The sequence below is a fragment of the Gouania willdenowi genome, chromosome 6 (assembly GCF_900634775.1).
Source record: "Gouania willdenowi chromosome 6, fGouWil2.1, whole genome shotgun sequence".
Lineage (NCBI taxonomy): Eukaryota > Metazoa > Chordata > Actinopteri > Blenniiformes > Gobiesocidae > Gouania > Gouania willdenowi.
The window spans coordinates 11526530-11541706 of NC_041049.1; the positions used below are offsets into that span (position 1 = coordinate 11526530).

At 44.1% G+C, this 15177-nt stretch overlaps 1 protein-coding gene across 1 annotated transcript in view; it reads right to left on the minus strand.

Annotated features, from left to right (window-relative positions):
* Positions 1 to 266: 266 nt before the first annotated feature.
* cacna1c (calcium channel, voltage-dependent, L type, alpha 1C subunit) overlaps positions 267 to 15177 on the minus strand; it is a 192323-nt gene continuing 177412 nt past the window's right edge. Inside the window, exons 45-52 of the mRNA XM_028450528.1 lie at positions 9887 to 10015; positions 9667 to 9812; positions 9483 to 9580; positions 5166 to 5268; positions 3857 to 3965; positions 3597 to 3759; positions 2432 to 2839; positions 267 to 2383 (exon numbers count right to left, since the gene is read on the minus strand). Of these exons, the coding sequence (XP_028306329.1) occupies positions 2273 to 2383; positions 2432 to 2839; positions 3597 to 3759; positions 3857 to 3965; positions 5166 to 5268; positions 9483 to 9580; positions 9667 to 9812; positions 9887 to 10015 (1267 nt within the window). The 3' untranslated portion in view covers positions 267 to 2272. The remainder of the gene's footprint in view (positions 2384 to 2431; positions 2840 to 3596; positions 3760 to 3856; positions 3966 to 5165; positions 5269 to 9482; positions 9581 to 9666; positions 9813 to 9886; positions 10016 to 15177) is intronic.

Genomic DNA, 15177 nt, shown 5'->3' on the forward strand with positions numbered 1-15177 from the left:
TTAGAGCAGATTTAAAGCCCTGACAATTCAGTCCAAAAGCATCAGCGTTGGCAGTACAAGTTTGGTGCTTTAACTGTTCAGAGTCGAGTTAAGGATCAACGTTTTCTAGCTGGAATCTCATCAATAACAACAAAAATACAGCAACAACCAAAAAAAAAAAAAAAAAAAAAAAAACCTGCATCTCTAAGCTCTGATTTCAATGAGCACATCACACATACTGTAGCTATCTGTAAAAAACAACTAAAGAGAAGACGTGCAATGGCTAATCCTTGGTGACAGAGTGAATCTGCAGTTTGGTTAAAAAAAACAAAATCAAAACACCTGCTAAAGAAACAACAAAGCTTTGGAAGCATGCCTGTCCATGGTAACCCTGTGTTAAAGAGGCCGGTTTTCACACACACACACACACACACACACACACACACACAAACACACACACACACACACACACACACACACACACACACACATACGCACATACGCCCTCAATCCCACATTTAACACCACACTCGTAATGCTACCTTAATTTAACTGCCTAGTTTAAATCAGCTTTTTAAAATACATGGCACACACACACACACACACACACACACATGCTCACACACATTATTTCTCTTCTGGAAAAAAATAAATAAATAAATAGATACAATCTGTAAAAGGTGCATACTGATAGAGAGAAGGACCCCCCCCATTTAGATACACACTCTAAACACGCTCTCACACACTCTTTCACGCACACGCTGCAATACTAAAACGCAGACGCTGACCTGCACGCAAACACACACACTGTTAGCAGGCAAACAGCACGCCCTGCATCAATACTTAAAAACCTCTTAAAATTCATCTAAAAAATCAAATGAGCAAAAAAATGCATTCATAAGACCATCACCTCGATTGTGCGAAACAAATCAAGGATAAATTAAACCAATTACATTATGAATAGAAAACAAAAAGGTCCATGGATAGCCACTTTTTGCACAATATTAAAACTGTTAAATACAGATGTGGGAGTGGCCTGTAGAAATATAGTGTGTGGGCGACGAATCCAATAGGATGCCGCGCTGAGAGGAAGAGGCGGGTCTTTGAGGAGGAAGAGGAGCTGAATGATGGCGGATGGTGCTGAAATCCTTTGCCTGGAGTCTGTTTTACTTGGTTACTTTTCTTCACCCTGCCATATCTGCTACCCCCATCTCAACAAACGCACGCATTCCTGATGGCAGAAGAAAAAAAAAAAAAAAGGAGGTAGGTAGGAAAGAGGAGTGAGTGAGTGAGTGTGGGGCGACAGTGGGGGATGAGGCTGGAAGAGTTGCCTTGATATGCTCCAAGTGGTTCAGGTTTTGGGAGAAAAAAAGATGGAGGAGAAGACGACGTCTGGCCCAAGTGGACAAATGGTGGTGAGATTTGATTCTTGTGGTGCCCCCTGTATCTGTGGTGCCATTTAGCAAACCAATTGTGGCTGTAGTGTTGCATGATCCCAACAGTTCCCTTAATATTGGAAGAGGAGGAGAAGAAATAATATTGTAAAAACGGGGTTCCCCCCGTGTTTTATTCCTTACAGCGCTTCTGCATCAGTGAACCTAAGGAAAAGCTGACCTTTGACCTCACATGGAGCCCGGTCATGTACTGATCCTCAACCGACCCCCTCCACTATAGTTGGTCTACTGCCCTCTTCCTGTCAGCATTTGGCCCGACGATCAACAAGTGGTACAACATCAAAAGAAAAAACGAAAACATTTAACACACAATGCCATCTATACAGGAAGTCCATAAAAGGACATCCTGTCTTTTGTTGTTTCCTCGACGCCTTTTTCTTTCTTACTCCATTCATTCCTTTGTCTCATTTTTTTTTTTTGCTTGTCTCTACATTATTTCTGCTCTTCACTCTCTCTGAGGACGTGATAAAACTGTGAGGCACTTTAGAGACACACTCAGACTTTGTGTGGAGCACAAACAGGTGACACACACACACACGCGTGCACACACATGCATACACTCACGTAGTATATGGTGTGATACACTTTTTTATAGAAACATTCACACACACATACACACACGTACTAAATCAAAGAAACCGATTTAAGTCAGAACCAGGTGTTTCACCACTGGCCACTGTGGCCCAGAGCGGGTCACGCCCGGCGGAGAGGCAGGCAGTGTGTGTGAAGTGTGGGGAGGGGATGGGGGGGGGTTTCTCTCACTGTTTCTCCCACAACTGACAAGTTCTCTGATGATGTCAGAGGGGCCAGTCGGCTGATCAAATCCATCAATCCAGCTCCTACAAGCTCGTCACACACTCCATATCCTCATCGTCTAACAGCCCGCTGTTTCTCTGCCGTGCCCCACTTATCACCACTGACCTTCTGTGGTCCCCTTCTTCCCTCACTCCTTCCTCCTCCTCCTCCTCCTCCTCCTCCTCCTCCTCCTCTTCACCCTCTTCCTCCTCCTCCTCCTCTTCTTGTCCTCCTCTACCTCTGGCCAGCAGCTCCTGCCGCTCTTCTCTAGAGGACGGGCCGTGGATGGAGCCTCTGCTCCCCCCAGCCTCTCCTCCGCTGTCGTTTGGACTTGGGCCGACCACTCGGTCCCTGTGCGTTGCTGTTGCTGTTGCTGCTGTTGCTGCGGCTGTTGCTGGAAAAAAGCGGAGGAAGTTGCCGTTGGGGCTGTGCTGAGAGGCGGTGGAAATGCTGGACGTGGCGTTAGCGGTGGTGTTGCCATTAAGAATATTGTTGGCAGCATGCTCCATCTCTTCGATGGTCATGTCGCAGGCGTCGGCCAGTTCAGCTTTGGTCGCCTCGATAAATGACGGGTCTTGGGCGAAATGACCCAAACCCTCTGATATTAACACCTGAGGAAGGGAAAGAGAAGTTGTATTAATCAACCAATCAATAACCCTTATTTAACCAAGTAAAAAACTCATTGAGATTGAAAAACCTCTTTTACAACAAGCAGGGCTGGCCATGCCGCTAAGCAACCCAGGCGGCCGCCAAGGGAACCAAATTGCACCAAAAACCTTAATTTTATTTCTTTATTTTTTTTGTGTGGGGCAAAGTCCACACACACACACACACACACACACACACACACACACACACACACACACACACACACACACACACAGTGCATTTTGCTGTTGTTTCTGGAGTTTTGTGTTATGTTGTTCTCCATAGAACTTCCAACGTCATGAATGGCAATTTTGTTTTGGGGGCCGCACAAAATTAGACCAGGGGCCACATGTGGCCCCCGGTCCGCCAGTTGCCTCTGTCTGTACTAGGATGGAAGGAGAAACATCAGGTTTAAAGTTTGCATCACAACATTCTCCAACCTGTGCATACAAATGAGCACATCTGCTCTTTGGCGATGACCCAAACTGGTCCAACCTAATCAACATGGACGGCAACCTTCACTCATGATGATTTATTACATTTTCCAGTGCCAGAAAAACCAAACCGATAAAGAATCTTTTTTGAAGAAAGATGAGAAGGATTAGACTGAAACCTTTGACTTTTTAACTTCCTTTCTGCCAACTTGATTGGAGCATGATTCATCTGATCAGACTAATGTGGATGTTTTCTTTGCTCTCTGCACATAGAACAATCACTCACCGCTTCCACCAGACTGCCGGCGCTGCCATGAGACAGTGAGCTGGGGTCTTTCCCCAATAACGAGGGCACTGTGAGCGACACGGGCCGCGGTGCTCTCTTATTGGAGGCCAACCCGCTGGCAGTGGGACTGGGACTTCTGCTGTTCCCATTACTGTCACTGTACCTGAAGAGAAAGCATTTATTGTTTTGATACAAAACTGCTACGTATATTCTTCTTGTATCTGTTGGGAATTGTCCATACTTGGGACTGTTTCTCTTACCAGGGCCCACAGTTGACTGAGGGTAAGCTGGCATTGAGCTTTTCATGAGAGTTGGAGCCCTCTAACCGCAGCGAGGGAACCCTCTGGTAGGAGGCATCACTGCCCTGAGCTGGATAAAACAAACCCACGTAATATTTTAGTTCCAGTGATCCAACATATTCATGCTCACACAGAAGATGTTTTTAAAGGGATCCTACACTGGTTTTACAAATGTGGCCTAAAACCTTTTAAATGTACTTATTAGAAGATCTATGCCTAACAAAATGCATTATTTTGCACCATATTTGTTTTATCAACTTTTAAAAATGGGACTACTTCACCATTTTAGAGCGTTCATTCCGCCATCTTGAAACAATGTGATTGATGATGTCACACAGCCCCATTTGCTTGTAAAAATCTCATTTTTTTTTTGATTGGAGTAAAGCATTGAACCTGCTTTTTAGGTCATTTCGCAGCTTTTTCAGTCAAAATGCCACTTTGTGCTGCTTTCGGTTGCTCTAAAATACCAGGTTAAGTTCAAGATGTCGATATAAACCTCTTTTGTTTACAGAAAGAGGATAAAATCCGTTGTGTCCTAATCTATGACTGCAGGGGCGACAGTTCCAACACTGCGGTTTGGTGGTAGACATTAAAGCAGAGAAGAGGAGCTCTCCTAAGGGACCTTTACTTTCCATTAATCAGTGCATAGCTGATTACGAACTGTAGAAGGACTCCCACCCTAAAGGACTTCTATCCTCAGGTTTTGTGTGTCTTCAACAGGAGAACTTTTCTTCCCTGCTTCATTGTCTACCACCAAACCACAGAGCTGCAACTGTCGCTCCCTGCGGCCATAAATAATTTCTCAGCTCACAAGTGTTTTTATTCTCTTTCCGTAAACAAAATAGGTTTACATCGACATCCATAACTTTTTCTGATTATTGAGAGCCACCAAAAGCAGCACAAATTGGCATTTTGACTGAAAAATAAATGACTAAATGGCTAAATGACCTAAAAAGTAGGCGGAATGCTTCACTCAGATAGAAAACAATGGGGTTTTTTTTACAGGTAAATGAGGGTGTATAACGTCTTAAATCACGTGATTTTAAGATGGCGGAACACAGGTTCTAAAACTGTAAAGTAGTCCAATGAATATGGTGCAAAGTAATGTGTTTTGTTAGACATAGATCTTTTAATAAGGACATTTCAATGGTTATATGCCACATTTGTAAAAAACATCTTCTGTGTGAGCATGAATATGTTGGATCACTGGAACTAAAATATTACGTAGGTTTGTTTTTTTGACTGTGGATGCATGCAGAGGGTGAGGTACCTGTGCCCGTTGGACTGGTTGGGGGCGTGGAGCACAGCCGACTGAAGAGAGTAGGTGAGTGACTCCTTCTTAGCAAAGGACTCAATCCTGCCACCGCCAGCGCCTGAGGGAGGACAGAGGAGACAGAGCGAGTGTGACGGGAGCAGGAAGAGAGTGTTTGCCAAGCAGAAGGCTCCGCTTTGCACGCCGTTGAGAAAAACCTGTAGATCGTTTTAATAAGCTGTAAAAGCCTTCAGCACATCAATGTTGTGACAATTAAAGAAAAGCTTTAAACTCTCGCTCCCCGAGTCGCTGCTGGCTCTGCTTTTCATATAACACATTGTAGCGTTCTCCTTTCTCCAGGAACTAATCAAATAAAAGTGTTTGTATTCTCTCTATTTTCATTAGTTACTTATATATGTTATACTTGTTTTATCCTGAACAGGGTGGCAGGGGTTTCTTCACTGATATCAGATGTAATGTAATGTACACCCATTATGGACACTTGTCTATCACAGGGCTAAACTAAATTATAGTTGATATCCCGAAATGGTTTGGGCCAGGCAATTTAAGTGTAGGAAAATAGAAAAAAGGTGGCATTCTAATTTGAATTTTACATCAGTTGAGGCTTGAACTTCTCAGAGTTAACTGGCAAATGGAAAAATCACAAGTAGCTTCACTAATTAACTAAGCCAGTCACCTGTGTGCAAGACAGCAGCTGCTAGCATCTAAAGGTGGTTCTATTTCATCCCTGCTGACCGCCAGAGGCGGTGCTTTAAGCACTGAGCACTGCATATTCCCCTTCGCGCATGTGCAGTGCGAGTATGTATACCAACAATGTCACCAGTGACCCCTGGATGACCCAGAGGAAGTTTATATCTTCCGGTGTCACTCCAGGGTACTTTCCTTTTTTTCTTCTCGCGCGCAGTTACTGGAATACTGTGCATACAGCTGCCGTCGCTAGTAGCGCCGTGACCGTGGTAGGTCGGAGCAGCGTGCATTCGCCCTCCAGGAGCTGCGACGGTGAGTGTTTGGATAGCGATAGCTTCACCCATTAGCAACCTCTGTTGGCACAGGCCTCAAGGACGCGTACTTTCACGTACCAATTGCTCAGCAACACAGGCAGTTTCTGCGCTTCGCATACCGAGGCCGCCGCTGGCAGTTCAGGGTGCTGCCCTTCGGCCTCTCTCTCTCTCCCCAAGGGTCTTCACAAGGTGTGTGTCTGCGGCCCTAGCACCTCTACAGTCTCGGGGCTTAAGGTTCTCCCATACCTGGACGACTGGCTGATCTGTGCTCCATCCCGGGTCCAGGCGTCACAAGACACAGAGCGTCTTCTGTCCCATGTGGCTCGACTTGGACTCAAGGTGAATGTGGAAAAAAGTTGCCTGGTGCCATCCCGGGTCACAACTTTCATTGGGGTTTTAATGAACAGTGTAACTATGATGGCAAAACCCTCCCCCCACCGTGTGGACAGTATTTTTCGCCAGCTCGCCTTATTCAGGGAGGGCCGCTGGCTGACCTATGTTTCTTTCCTCCGTCTTTTGGGCAAGCTAATGTCAGTCTCGGGGGTAGTTCCTCTGGGCTTGCTGTCGCTGCGCCCGCTGCAGAGGTGGCTGAACAGTTTTCACTTGGATGCCAAGCGGCACAGGAGCAGGAGGCTCAAGGTCTCACAACAGTGTCTTTGCGCCCTGGCTCCATGGAGGGACAGGGCTTACTTGCTCAGAGGCGTTCCTATAGGCTCCGTTCCATCTCGCAGGGAGGCCGTTACCACAGACGCATGCCCTTCAGGATGGGGTGCGGTGTGGCAGAGCAGGACGGCCCAGGGGCGTTGGCCTGTGGAAGACCAAGGTGCACACATCAATGTGTTGGAGCTGCGTGCGGTTCACCTAGCTCTCAAGCACTTCTTGCTGCATCTGAGGGACAAGCGTATCCTTGTGCGGTCAGACAACACGTCTACAGTGTATCACACAAACCATCAGGGCGGTACCAAGTCTGCACGGCTGCTGGAAGTGGCAAGGGAGCTCCTCACATGGGCAGCCCCCCGCTTGATCAGTATACGAGCAATGCATATACCGGGAGAGCAGAACCACTTGGCGGACTTCCTCTCCCGTCGGAAACCTCCGTCAGGGGAGTGGCACCTCCACCCGGAGGTAACGAACATTATATGGAGCATATTCGGCAGGGCAGAGGTGGACCTCTTTGCTTCGGAGCAGTCGACCCACTGCCCTCTGTGGTTCTCCTTAGCCAAGACAACCAGTCCTCTCGGCCAGGACGCATTGGCTCATCCTTGGCCGGATAGCCTCCTGTATGCCTTCCCTCCGTTTCCTCTGATTCAGCTGGTACTCCACAGGGTCCTTCAGGAGGGCCACAGGATCCTGCTTGTAGCTCACTTCTGGCCAGGAAGGAGCTGGTTCCCGCTGCTGCACAGCCTCTGTCACGGCGCACCGTGGCGCCTTCCCGACAGGAGGGATCTCCTGTCCCAACTGGCCGGGCGGATTTGGCACCCCAATCCGCAACTCCTTCAACTGTGCGTTTGGCCACTGGGGGGCCCGAGACGCTCCTGAGCGTCTGTGCCGACCCAGTTAGATATACTATAATGAATGCAAGAGCGCCGTCTACTCGCCTCCAGTATGAGAACAGATGGAAACTGTTTTCCGACTGGTGTACAAGGCGGGAGGTGGACCATGTGCCAGCTATTCTGGACTTTCTCCAGTCCCTTCTGGACAAAGGGCTTTCTCATTCAACGCTGAGAGTCTATGTCGCAGCAATATCTTGCAGACATGTAATGGTCGACAATGGCACGATTGGTAGCCACAAGCTGGTGTCCCTTTTTTTGAGAGGAGCTTGGAGGTTGCATCCTCCGAGAGCCACAAGGACTCCAGCATGGGATCTTCCCCTGGTGCTGGAGGCATTGCGCCTTCCACCGTTTGAGCCCTTGGCACGAGCAGCGCTGAAGTGGGTTACCCTTAAGACTGCGTTCCTTCTGGCCATTTCCTCCGCAAAGTGTGTCGGTGAGCTGCACGCCCTGTCAATCAGCGATACATGTCTGAGGTGGAATTCGGATGGCTCGGGAGTCACTCTGTGGCCGAACACAGCTTTTCTCCCTAAAGTGCTGTCCCGCGCTCACCTCAACCAGCCCATTCGGCTGGCACGGTTCAACCCTTCTTCCGTGGAGCCAGAGGTTCAGTCTGACCTGTTGTGCCCAGTGCGCGCCCTGGAAGCCTACATTGCAGCTACTGTAGGTTTTCGGGGGTCTGATCAGCTCTTTCTTTGTTATGGTGGCCCTAACAGGGGTGGTGCTGTCTCCAAGCAGTGCCTGTCCAACTGGATTGTCGATGTGATTGCCCATGTATATCAGGCAAGTAACCGTCTCATCCCATCTGGTGTGCGGTGCCACTCTACCAGGAGTGTTGCTACGTCATGGGCTGCCCTGAGGAGAGTGCCCCTGGAGGACATCTGTGCTGCGGCCTCATGGGCGTCGCCAGACACTTTCTCCAGATTCTACAGGGTGAATGTAGCCACACCCCATCCATTGGCTGTGGTCCTTCAGCCAGAGTCCTCTGACCCTACACACTGAAGGGTGGTAAGCAGGATTCTTCGTGACTTTTCTGGTATAAGTCATTCAGTGCTTAAAGCACCGCCTCTGGCGGTCAGCAGGGATGAAATAGAACGAAGAGTTACGAATGTAACTATGGTTCTATGAATCCCGAATGACCGCCAGAGCTCTTTGTCACTCAGAACTCTCGTGTGCTCGCGAGAAGATTCTGTAGGAAAGTACCCTGGAGTGACACCGGAAGATATAAACTTCCTCTGGGTCATCCAGGGGTCACTGGTGACATTGTTGGTATACATACTCGCACTGCGCATGCGCAAAGGGGAATATTCAGTGCTCAGTGCTTAAAGCACCGCCTCTGGCGGTCATTCGGGATTCATAGAACCATAGTTACATTCGTAACTCTTCGATTTCAAACGGGTGTTAAAACTTCCATTATTAAGAAAAAAAATCAGAAAATACATAAATTGGACCTAGACAACATGGAGATATTTGTAACAATGATTTATTGGCTCCATAAGTGAAATTTTTTGCATGTATTCAGCAATAATTAGCAAGTATATATTTACGCCATCATTTACAGTCAAACATTTTGATGCACTTCAGGCTCAATTTTCAAAAAAATAAAATTATTTGCAATATTTTTCAATGTATAAAAGTGTCTTCAGTGAAATTTCCCATTCCGTTACGTCGTTTGAAAAACTAAACCAAATAAACAAAAAAAAAAGTGTCAAAAAGTATCTGTACGAGATGGAATAATGATTGAAAGTCTTCCTCTGACTGACCTGATGATGTACGAGATGTAAAGGTACCGCCGTCTTCTGGGAGACGTCTGGCCTCGACTGCCTCCGGAGACACTCCAGATGGAAGGATGATCTCCGCGCTGACGCCAAATTATAATACGTGTGAATTACTATAAAAGTCAGGTGTGAACAAGACTTACACCTGTGCGTGAGTGCCCATGCTTACCCAGAGAAGTGGGGCAGAGGAAGACTCTCCTAGGAGACTGCCACCCTCCTCCTCCTCTTCCTCCTCCTCCTCCTCTCCTGTCCTCTACCTCGACTGCTTCCTCCATGGGAGTCAACTGCTTACACGTTTCATCATGATACACCAGCCTGAGCACAGGAAATGCACGGGTTACACTACACAGTGCATGGCAGGGGTGATGTTGCATTATATCTGACAGTACATGTCAGAGGAGAGCGAGCGGTCGTCCTCGTGGTACTCCCTGTCGTCATCGTACGTCTCATCGTACGTCTCCTCTGCTGACCCCTCCCCTCTTTGGATGATTGGCAGACGACTGTCACTCGAGTCCGAGCTTTGGAACGAGCACCAAAACAACAAGCACACAAACACACAAAATGAACATAGGCTTACACCACGGATGGGTGAAAAAAAAAAAACAACAGCTAGACAAATTAGCAAACGGATAAAAACAGAAAAAAAGACAAGAGCTTCACAGGAAACTCATGGAGCCATAAAGCATGAGAGGAACGTGAGACGAAGATCTGAAGAGAAGCAGGAGGTGAGATTTCTAGCTTTTTTTCCAAGCAAAAAAAAAAAAAAAAAAGCCATTTAATACAACTAGAGCACATGTCAAACTCATGGCCCAGGGGCCAAATCCGGCCCTTTGGAGCATCCAATTTGGCCCACAGGAGAAAGTAAAAATGACAGAGAAAACATCAATCATTTTACAAGTGAAACTCAACTATATTTGCAGGGGCTCACAGTTTTCACCACTGCTTATATCGCACGATGGCAGTAAATAAACCCCAAAACAATACAAATGTATTTGGGTATAAAGTAGTGCTGTAGATTGATCCTGGTCCAACTTTCAACATTTTAGTCAAAGTATTTCAATTTGGCATATTTAGTTGTAAAATGTCAGTGACTGCCCTCTATGGGTTGAAACCAGGCTATTACAATTGATTTTTGCTATTGGCTGAGAACAAGATCATGTGACGTTTTGGGACCATCTTTTGTTAACAAACAAGCACTGTTAGCCCCGCCCCTTTTGTAAAAACTAGCACCTGTGGGCTCTACAATCTGTGGTGAGTAGGTTGGATTGAGAGAAGAGTGAATAGAGGTATACTGAGTAATGAGTAGCTAGTTAGCATAGCATAGATTGTTCATTGGAGATTTTATAGTACAGACTGGGCGTGTCTTAACTGCTCCAGGAGCCCCGCCCACAATCAAGTCATTTTTTTTTAAAATAATTTCCCTCCTAGTGGCAGATCAGGAGAAAGCAGGGGTTTAGTTACTCTTTAATGTTAAACTGATAAAAACAACTCACGATTCTTACAAAATTCTTTAATTTTCTTCAAATCATTACATAATATATAATTACATATTTCCATTAATTGAATAGAAATTGGTCACAAAATCTAGGAAATTTAAAGTAAAGATCCTGATGGGACTGATATCTATCCACTTATTGCTTGGATATTGTCGGTTTCTTACATATTTTGTAAATTATGTATACGTAGAAGTGTAATAATAATACAAATGATGTTGAAATTAGTCGTTTTCCCACCTAAAATCTGTGGCCCCCTTAAGTTTAAACTGCTCCTTATTTGGCCCCTGAACGAAAATGAGTTTGACACCCCTGAACTTGAGCATGACAGACGATAACAAAAACAAAGGTTCAGCTGTCCTTTAAAAACTAAGAGAAAGCATAGAATAAAGACAAATCGTATCGTGTAATGGTGCAAATGAATCCTCTGAAGCGCAACTTGTACTGTTAGGAGGTCAATGCAGTTCAAGGGTTTGGTTTTGTTCTTCTGTGCTACATGGGGATAACATTGTGTGAACAGAAAAAAACAAGAACATCTTAAACTGTGCCCAATGAAGCAAAGCCTTATTTAAAGTCTGCACATAATCTCTGTTTTGCTGCGCTGTCTCTGCATCTGAAAGACGTTCTCGCTCCAGTCACAGCCATTTCACACCCCACATCCCAGTTTTAAAGACACATTCTGACATTTCAAGCTTTTCTTCAACCCACACTATGGAGACATAATCTGATAAGTCACATGAACATAAATCTCTGGGGAAACTGTCAGCAATTTCCTTATTTGATGAGAAACAAATACTTTAGGCAGCTTTACATTAGGCATTTATAATTAAAATCAGCTTTTTAAAGGGCGTTACATCTAACTCTAGTTTAGAGCATGTTATTAGGGTTGGGTGATATGGACCAAAATTCATATCTCGATATTTTTTTCTCAAAATAGCGATATATGATATCGATCTCAATATTTTAAACTCCTTAAAGTCTTACCAGAAACACAATTCTGGGTTCAATTAGCTCAATTTGCCACACAGGCACAATATGTGCCACTTTTGGCTTTTTCTGCAACAAGGGACAGCACATGTGAGTGAGTTCTGTAGTGTAGCTTGTTTATGGGAAGATCTCGGTTAGGACGCACTCAGTAATCCATCTAACTGTGCTTTTCATGCCAAAGTAGCAAAAGCAGTGACTCCGAAAACTAGTCATTTAATACGAAATAAGCTATAAAAAAAAACAAAAAAAACATCACATATCGTTATAGGCGATATTGTAATTTTGTATATCGCCAAAACGGAAATTGCAATATATCTTGACTCTCGATATAAAGCCCAGGCCTAGTTGTTACATTTTAAAACCTATAATAAAGACATTTATAACTCAAAACTAGCATTTGCCTAATGCAGCAAAACTAAATGATTGAATTTGTCTTGTAACTGTCAAAGATTACTAATCACAATCAAAGTTCCTCTAAAACTCATTTAGAGCATCCAAAATCGGCCCACAGGAAAAACTAAAACATGAATTATTGTGTAAATGAACCAACTAAATTAGTTGTCATTATCTCAGCCCAAATACACAAACGAAATGAAACTCCACATTTGCCAGAGTTTTGCCATCTTTACATCACGACTGCAGTGTTTTTTCTATCACAAATTGTTGAAAACCTGAAATTTTGACAAAATGTCCCCAAATTAAATAAATGTGTGCAAACTAGGGCACATTCTTTATCTGTTTGTTTCTTGGTTATTGGCGTGTTGCAAAAAACTTGAATAGGTGCTTATCACCAGCTACTGTACATGTTTTATTTCTTTACTTTCCCATTCTATACTCAATGTCCATTCCATTCACTTACTATATATTATATACTAGAGCACATTAATGTTGAAATTATTTGTTTTCTCCGCCTATAATCTGTAGTCTGCAGCCCACTTGAACTCAAATTGCTTTGTATTTGGCCCCTGAACTAAAATGACTTTGACACCCTAAAAGAGCCCTAAACTATCAGCATGTGAGGAACAAAAACAACATATTGTGTCTAACCCAGACCTGCACTGATACACAATCAAACAGCAGCAACAGAGCCTGAGATAGGAAAGGTTTGGCCAAGTAGCACCAAACACTCCATCAATGGGTTTGATAGCAGATTCTAATGAAGCAGCATGTAGCCTGTTGCCTAGCATTATGCAAATGTCAAATGCAAAAGAAGCACCATAGCGCTCTATTGGCTATATACAGCATCATTGATATCTTTATACATGCACTGAGGGGCGGATTCACTAAGATCTGAAATAAAGGGTGGTAAAACAGTGGTGTCCCTAAATCCTTTGGTGACGCAGTTTCTTCATCTGCTGCGAGGAATTCACTAAGATAGTAGCAATCATTAGTGCACGTGCAGAAGTGGTGGAGACCGCCCCTATTTAAATGAGAGTTTTGCTCGTTCAATGTGGAGACTTGAGTGCACAGAAGCACCCAATGACATTTGAGGAAGGTAAATTGGAGAAGTCAATCTCTGTCTGTATAAAACATTTAATAATGTAGAAAAGTAAAAAAAAAACAAATAAAAAATATTATTATTTAAAAAAAAAAAAAAAACACAACAACAACTTTAAAACCTAATGATATTTTTCCCCCTACCTTAATGTGGCTGCTGTGGTCAAAACACTCAAGTGGTGCGTTCATAGCGCACACAGCATCCTCTCTCCACCGCAGCGTCACCAGACTCCACACACGCACCGCCGCGGGTGTGAAGCATTTTCTCTCCCTCACACACACTTTACTCACACTTTATTTTCTCATTCATTTGATGTTAATATTGACTATTGTTTTATTTGAATTATTTTCTTATACTAGCAAGGTTAACTGGAGCGTTTTTTTTCTATCTCAGCTGTGTTTTGTGTCAACATTTACTGCAGCGGATCTCTGCGTGTGTGTTTGCACCTGCTTGTCAGTCGTACTATTTTCCTGTGTTAAAACAATCACTGCAAACAGTTCCAGATTTGATGAATTGTATTGCGCCCACTGCATTCATTTATTTGCATTTTGCTCCCCTTGTGAGCTCCGCCTACTATACATATCCATTAGAGGAAAACGTGCTAAATGGATTGAGGGCGCATTGAGCGTTGAGTGACGTTTGCACACGTTTTAATACTCCTAAACCTTTAGTGAATCCGCCCCTGAGGGTATTGATAAATCACACACACTCCACAACATACCGCATGAGGTTGTCATAAAAAAATGTCCTGCTCGCCACCAGAACCAGTAAACACAGGAAACAAAGGGAGGTAGGGAAGGGAAACAATAGAAAACAACAGTGAAGAAAAGAGCGTAATCGTATACATTTAATACCACCATACGCAGAGTTTGCAGGGGCAGGGGGTGCATTGCCCCCCCTAGTGGTCAAAGGTTTTCCTTACAGTTTTCCCAAATTCATGACACAAAATACAATTCTTAATAAAATTTACATAATATACCAATATTTTAAGTGCCATAAAACACAGTGATTGTACACAATATATAAAAATTCATTTGTTGTTCTGTTTTTTTTTTTTTGTTTATTAGATTTTTAAGAGACAAACAGACAGTCCGCATCACCGCAAAGAAAAAAAAAAAACTATTTACATTTGATGCCAATTTGTTGTTCTTTTAAAAATACAAGTTATTTTTTGGCGCTGAAGTCATGTCACTTGATTCTTCTTCACAACGTGAATAGTTGAAGTGACACTGCGCCCAGCAGTCCATGTATGGTACTGCAGCAAAAATGAAGCAGAAAGCGGTCGCCAGCCTGATTTTATCACGAATTTACAACCCTTATCTAAAAATGAGGATTTTTAATGACACGGTCAGCCTGATTGAGCTAAAAAAGCACGAAGAAATCAGGGCGGAGCTGCTTTCTTCTTGTAAATAGGATGTTACATTTCATTTTCTTTATGCCAGTTTTACTGTGTTTTGGACTAAATGCTGGAATTCATTAGATTTAGGAATGTCTTAGGAAGGTTTTGAGACTAATTTTGATGTAATATATATATTTACTAAGACATGGTTACACTTTAAAGGTGAGCAGTGCTGGCTAATTATGTTACTAATATTTGTGCATTATTGAATATGTTACACATATTGTGGTTGGCGCGAATCTCGAGACGGTCTATATATTTAAGTCTATTTTATTTTTTGCACCCCCCCCCTCCCGGCAAGAA